General features: G+C 33.4%; 1 protein-coding gene across 2 annotated transcripts in view; it reads right to left on the reverse strand.

Annotated features, from left to right (window-relative positions):
- Positions 1 to 6,140, reverse strand: part of LOC120180796 (exocyst complex component SEC8-like) — a 49,573-nt gene extending 43,433 nt beyond the window's left edge. The window contains exons 1-3 of one of the 2 annotated variants that reach the window (XM_039186091.1): positions 6,018 to 6,140; positions 5,361 to 5,437; positions 4,389 to 4,601 (exon numbers count right to left, since the gene is read on the reverse strand). In XM_039186091.1, coding sequence (XP_039042022.1) covers positions 4,389 to 4,601; positions 5,361 to 5,402 — 255 coding nt within the window. In that variant the 5' untranslated portion in view covers positions 5,403 to 5,437; positions 6,018 to 6,140. Of the gene's footprint in view, positions 1 to 4,388; positions 4,602 to 5,360; positions 5,438 to 6,010 lie in introns of both variants that reach the window. The other variant, XM_039186092.1, reaches the window with a different exon arrangement.
- Positions 6,141 to 7,474: the final 1,334 nt, after the last annotated feature.

Below are 7,474 nucleotides of genomic sequence, written 5' to 3' on the forward strand. Positions count from 1 at the left end.
CACGAAAATCGAGGTAATACTTTACTACCTCTTTATGCTTTATGGAACATGTTGGTATTGATAAATGCATGAATGGAAATGTTTAGTCTCATATGTGTAATTAATGAAGATCTACACTAGGTACGAATACGGTAGAAAGTAGATAACTGAATATGGCTCAGATGACTATTATAAGAAATTGGAGGACGGTTTGAATTAAATTACAAGTTCTGGAATTAAGTAATAAAAGAATTAACCATGGATTGTAGATTATAATTTATCTCATTAAAGGTACTTATATGATAAATTAAGAGAATATTTCGATTAGGGAAAATTACGAAATTACCCTTATGTTGGAAAATGATAAGAATTGTCTCTGGAAGTGGATTAATAAATCTGAAAAGAATTATTGATCTGCTAAAACTATTGATGTGCATAAGAAATGTTAGTTTTACTTGGAAATTATGGAGAACCGGTTTTTAACCCCAAGAAGGTTTATGCAAGATACTAGAAGTGTGTTAAGGGAATTATTTCAAGATCAGAGATTGTTCAAGAAAGAAATTAATCATATGATCTCTAAATTATATTATTTTCGTTAAGAGCTAATATCGAACTTATCTGGCTAAGAAATTACGGAAATGCCTTAAGAGGTAGAATAGTCTGAGATGACTCTGAATGAGAAAATACTTAGAGGATTCGTACTTAACTCGAATAAGTACGGATTTAATTGTTAAGATCCCGACTTAGTGCAGGAAAATTTATGATATTCCGTTTGTAAAGTCTGACAAGACACTTGACCTGAAAATATTCGAATAATGAGTAAATACTAGAAGAGTAATTTATCGGGGGTATTCTGCTGTCAGAATTGTTCGAAAGGACTGAAGTAAATGATAAGATTGAATTAAATAATAAGATCGGATGGAAAGAAAAGATTGAAATACCGTAGATCTATAAAATGACCAAAATACCCCTGTAATGGAAATGACCCAAGAATATCACCAAGCTCAGGAATGATTGAATATCCTCGAGTTCTGAAATGAATGGAATAAAACTGAACATCAAAATTACCAAAATAACCTTATGGCCTAAATTAAGTAAATGTCTTGGATTAATTAAGGAATCCAAGTAAGCATAGGTATTGGACTACCTTTAAAGGTAATGAAAAATAATTTGAGTAGATCAACCCTAAAGCTATGTCAATACCTGAATGGCATAGATATTACTGGAACATATGTCCGTCTTCTCAAGTTTGGCTCGATGATGAATCTTGGGAGTATTCAGTTCAGCTCAGATCTAGATCGTATTCAGTACTAAGAATTGGACGTTTGTTCAACAATCAACCACGAAGACCAAATTGAATGGGATAGAAGTACAACATGTATCTGAAATTCAGGAACGTTTGAATTACTCTGGAAAATTCTGAAGTAACTGGAATGGAGATGACTGCTAAATGAAATAGGTAACCTCAATGACTGAGGATTTAGTAAGTGATTTGGATAAGTCTGGAAACTCTGATGAGTTTACGTAGTGTACAATTACAATGGGTTATAAACAAATTAATCAAGTACGTCATCATTTTATGATATTGTGGAAGCGTGGAAATGAAATAAAGACATTGGAAGATTTATTCAGCGATGATTCTGAAAATGGTCTACGGACAGGAATTTGTGGTATTAAAGAGTAAATACCCTAGAAGGAAAATGAATTGATCAGTCGACATAGATTGTTAAGGTTCTGAATCTTCGTTCTCAAGTTGTTCAATTATCCGATCAATTGACATGGATATAAAGGATTCTGAATACCCTTCTGATTACATACAACTTCTGAAAACTGTCCAAATAAGATATGATCCTGATAATTCACATTCTGAATAACTGATGATTCTGTCAGTTATTGAACTTTTCCAATAGTATTTCTAACGTCCGGTATTTTATCGGTATACTGAAAATCCGTGTTTCTCTGCCTGCTAAGATTATTTAGCATCTCTGAATAATATCTGTAAACTCTGGTGTGTTCCCTAATCATATAAATATTTTATCTGATTTCCGACTTGGATTCTGTTCTGATATCTGTTCTGAATTCTGTTTTGATTTCTGATATCTTCGTTTAATGACGGAAAAATGTTTTAATTGGGGGATATTGTTGAAGAAAGAATTTCCGCAAGTACCTCGGCTTTGTGCTCAGGGCCTTATATGTTGTGTTGGGTTGGGTGTATGGTTCTGGGGAACCTACACATTATGTTGTGATGGGATGGGGGTATATATATATATATGTTTTAAAAAGATCTGAAAAGTTACATGGTTTTTGGGAACACACTAGAAAACCTGTTCTGATCTCCTGAACCTAGACATCCGAAATATTTCCATCTGAAATGAATACTATTTGTTACTACATACGATATCAATGGACCTCAGCTCAACATAAAGATCTGTAAATATCTGAACCAATAAGGAAAATATGTTTATCTGTATCTGCACGTTTTTCAGCATCATCTGGTAGTTCTTTATTACTGAGCTTTTCGAAGCTCACTCTATTACTCACCTTTTCAGGTTAAAAGAATTGTACCAGTGCATCTATCGACTTCAGTAAGGGAGTTCTTCCGGCGTTGTTGCAGAGTATGGTACATGTGATTAGGGGGCATGTAATTGTATTTTGATTTATATACGAGTCTGGAAATATGTTTTATTTTTAAATAGTGACAAATGATTTTATAAGTTTACATGTTCTGATAAAAAGATTTAAATTTTCCGCTATTTTTACAATGGGTCGCTCCGGTGGCCCTAATGTGACTTCCCGGATCGGATCGGGTTACCCGCATCGGTCTGGGGGGTTACAATTATGAAGGGTTTTTTTTTTTTTGATAGTATTATGAAGGGGTTTTTTAATGAGACCTCCTAGTTTTATAAAAAAAAAAGGGAGTGTTAAACTTTTATTGCCTGTACTTTCAATTGAATTTTAAGTTATGCTACTTATTTTTACTATTTAGAATAATTTTTCAATCAATAGAGTACTTGAGGCTATAAGTAACATTAAAGGAAGCACAGACTCTAGATAGTGATTTTTTGATAGAATAATCTAGATAGTGATTGTTAAAGTTAATAGTTTTAGTAGATTTTTTAGTGCTAAAATAACTAGTAAATAATATCATTTTCCCTAAAACAATTAACATAAGATGATATGGTTCACAAGCTACTAACTAAACACTAATATCAATAAAGACAAATCTCCATCAAAATTTGAAAAACAAGACATGATAATTTAACAAAAACAAAATCATCTGAATCATATGTCTGACTCTACGCATTTCTAACTCAGCAACAATACCTCTTGAACCAGAAATCATGACACAACGAGACATCTCCTTTGTAGAGTACCATCCTTGAACCCATAATCATGTCAACATCATAACTACTTGTACTTAACAATCTAGGTAAAAAACAAACACTGATATTCTCCATAAACCTTAAAAGTACACTAAACAATAGATTATTAAGGCCACTATGCATACATCACCTATATTAAAAAAACAGGACTGGGAGTCAAATAGGTTAAACCCCCTATTCTTGGTTCAACCTGCTGGACCAGTTTGTTCAATATAATTAGATATTGTTAAGCATCCAACATAAAACCAGTAATAGGTGGAGGGGCCCAAACTTTGATATAAGACCACAGGAAACCTAATATTTATAAATTCGCCCCCCCCCCACCCCCACAAAAAAAATCAAATTCCTATATGTTTTAGATATTTTCTTTGTATTGTCGATTGAAAATCTATTTTCGCCCCCCCCAAATTTTATAAATTCACCCCCTAACATAAAATCGTGTCTGTCCCTGCCACTTAACACTGCCCCTCAATGACCACCATTGCAACTGAACCCATTACGAGGATAATCGTGCGTCCTCTGTCTTCTGAGAGGTTTGCTAATATTATCAGTGTCACCACACCTAATAGTACGTTATTCATATACGACGAGAATTTTTAATTTTTTATCTTTAGTCCCTATCTCAACAAAGCATAATAGCTATCCTTAAAAGAAACCATGATTTACCAAAAGAATATGAATTAGCGGCAGTGGCAGTTATGACATATAATTATGGTGGTTAATGACATTTTTTGTATGTAGTCCGACAAGATTTAAATAAAAGTCGAATAATTATGATTTGAAAGTTGAAACTCCAGAACAATGTTCCATATTCCCTATCCGAGTGTGGACACAACATTATCCGAAAAAGTGTTACTGAGAAATATATTACTGTAGATACATGTGCCCAAAAAAAAATACAACAATCGTTTTTGAAGCAAATTAGTTTTCCATTTAACTGGATAAAGATAGTGGAAAACCAAGAAATAAGAAACTTGAGAAGCACAATGTACAAAAGTTTAGCTTGGGAAGAAGCTAATAAAGAACCTGGGAATAATTTTGAATTGCTTTGTTGAAGCCCCCGTGATAGGCATGCACAACTTCATCTACAACATCCTCAACAACATCACTTTGTTCCTTAAAAATCTGGAGCTCACCTTCACGATCTTTTGATGTAAGGATGCGGACAACATGAGGTAGTGAATCAAAACGTGCAGCTGTCCAACTCTCGTCTATTCCTGAAAGTTCATCCCTTAAATTCTGCATATAATCATAAGCAATCATAAGAAGAGCCTTGTGAAAATCCTCAAACATGTAAGGTAATCTAAGAAATGCATCAGTATGTTCTTCCCCGATTTTATCAAATTGTTCACCAAAAATGGGTGCTTGATAACAGCAAACCAAGTTGCCTACCAATCAACAAAAAAAAATACCATCCAAGTAAGCATCCTATGTTAAACCATAGTAACAATCAGAATATTATTCCTACTACACCAGCCTCAAGATAATTGCCAAAATCTGCAATCATCAGGGCAAAATTTTGCTGTTGCTTTTATTACTTGCTTTTTACTGCTGTACACACAAAAAAGGTAAAAATGTTGCTTGAATACAAAGAGAGTAATGCTTTCATGAGTAAATAAATATTATATGATTATTTATATTTTTTTCCTGGAGAACAAAGCACATGAAATTTATATGTATATAAAATAACTATATTTGAATCAGTATTAAACTTTAGTCATTTATTCATGGTTAACCAGTCACGATTTTGCTTTTCAGCAGTCTTTTACATGAAATAGCAAAAACAATGTAGTAAAGCAACAACCCATGTAGCTCCAACTCTTAAACTTTTTTAATTCATTTTCTTTAAGTATATGTGTTCGACAAATATTATGGGTATAAGAACACGGTTCCCCAAATATCTTCCAAATGCATGAAAGCATAGAAAAAAATTGAACATACATGTGTCGGAATAAACCCTAAAATATTAGGACCAAAATAAGAGTGAATTGAACTTACTTCTTTATCTCGAGGAATGGGCAATCCATCAAACATCCCCATCAGAAAGAGCCTTCCACTTCTCCCACGCTAAAAACCTGAAAAACAGCAAAGCAAATAATTGCAACAAAGCCTTTAATCCACATGAATGGGAAACTCCGAAAAAAATTAAAAAGCAAAAGTTTTATTCACCGGCAGCTACGTTCTTAGAGCTCAGTGCAAGAAAAGAGAACAGTTTAGCTGAATTTTTTATACTAACAATAACAGTAAGGAATAAATACAAGAAAAAGCTTACACTTCACAATTTCCTTTCCAATCTAGTTTCCATTGTTTTACCAGTAACCAAAGAAGAGATATAAGAAAAAATAAATAAAACCCCAAAATCGAGAGAAAAGCATTCAGATCCAGCACGCAGAACACCATAACAGAAGAAATTCCAAGCAGTGCGAAGTTTGATTAAAAACACCGAATAAGTAAAAGAAATTGAAAAGAAAGTTGAAGTTTCAACACGGAAGATTATGTGATTCAAATAATTAAACAGATCAAATCATTTTTTTCAGAATTAAAAAAAAAATCTCAAAAGCCAGGAAGAACAAGGAAGATAAGATAATTGGAACTGTGAATCAGTGAAAGAAAAACGAAGGTAAAGTGAGCTTCATTCATCTCCTTACCGGTTACCTGCTAAGAGCCGTTCTTCCAAAAAGCGTGCCACATCTAACACGACGAGCTCACTTAAAATTCAGATCCCTTCAAGCGCAGAAGAAGAAATGTCAAAATCTTAGACTAGAAGAAGGAAAAAGGAAGAAACGAAGGAGAAGGAGACCGCTTTTTTATTGGAGCTGTCGAATATAATTTTATTAATTTTTGCTTTTTTATTTTAAATTGATAATTAAAAAATAAAAGGAAAACATTTCTAATGAGTCGGTCGGATCCGAACTTAATTGAAATATGGTAAAAAAATAGTGTATTCCTTATGAATATAAATAGTTTTTTGTGTGAAGAAAATAGGCACTTAATAGTTAATATCTCTAAAGAAAGTTTTCTATTTTAATTACTGTGATATGAACCGAGAAAATAAATATTATTAATTTTTTTATTGTGTGTTACATTTAATTTGATTTAATTTTAAAATAATTACAAATTAATTTAATAAATAAAGAATATCTTAGTAGAATAGCTTTATATTTTAAGTTAATCTTCAAAAAACTTTATAAATAATAATTTGAACCAACTTTTTTTCTTTAAAATACATAAAAATATAAAAATAATTTCATATTTAAATACTTATTATTTATTACAACTTCTTCTTCTTTTTTAAAAAAATAACCAAATACCATTAACCGGAAATAGCGACGGTTACAATAATGTCCTAAATACATCATGGACAATTAAACGTAAAGGAAGAGGACAGTCCAGACATAGTTGCAGATTGAGGCAAAATATGAGTCGCTTTGTTCGCCGATCTTCGAATTGCCTGAATATGAAAGTCCGGATGAGAAGCCAATACGTTCCAGGCTTCATTTAAACTGAAAGACAGCACAAATCAATGGCAAGATTCAGCACTTGAGTGACCACATTTGAAGCATCGCATCCTAATATAACATGCGTATAACCCGATTCAACAGCAAATTGGAGGCCAACACAGATAACATGAACTTCCATCAATCGTGAATCACGCGGGACAGAAATACACGAAGCAAATCCAGCCAAAACTAATCCCTCAGAATCCCGAACGATTACCCCAATTGACATAGAACATGGAGAAGGACAGACCCCATCTACATTGAGTTTAATAACGTCAAACGGGGGCATACACAATTTGTCCGAAAAGGATATGGATGAGGAGGATGGACTCGTAGAAGTGGAGGAGCAAGAAGCCTCTGTGTAAGTTGACTGCAAAGCATGACTAGATGCTAAAATATGCCAATTTGATAGCAAACGTGTCTCAAGAACCAACACGTTCCGTCTACGCTGTATTTGTGACGGAAGTACAAGAAGGTGAGTGAAGGAATCAGCATCGAGTAATGCCAGCATCGATTCTAACCACTGGCCAAAAGAATCAAAAACCCCAGAGACAATAAAAGAAGGTAATCCAGCCATGGAAAAGACTGAGAGAACCTCAGGGCAGTCCCTAA

Source organism: Hibiscus syriacus, unplaced genomic scaffold (genome assembly GCF_006381635.1).
Source record: "Hibiscus syriacus cultivar Baekdansim isolate YM2019G1 unplaced genomic scaffold, ASM638163v2 tig00112501_pilon, whole genome shotgun sequence".
NCBI classification, from domain to species: Eukaryota; Viridiplantae; Streptophyta; class Magnoliopsida; order Malvales; family Malvaceae; genus Hibiscus; species Hibiscus syriacus.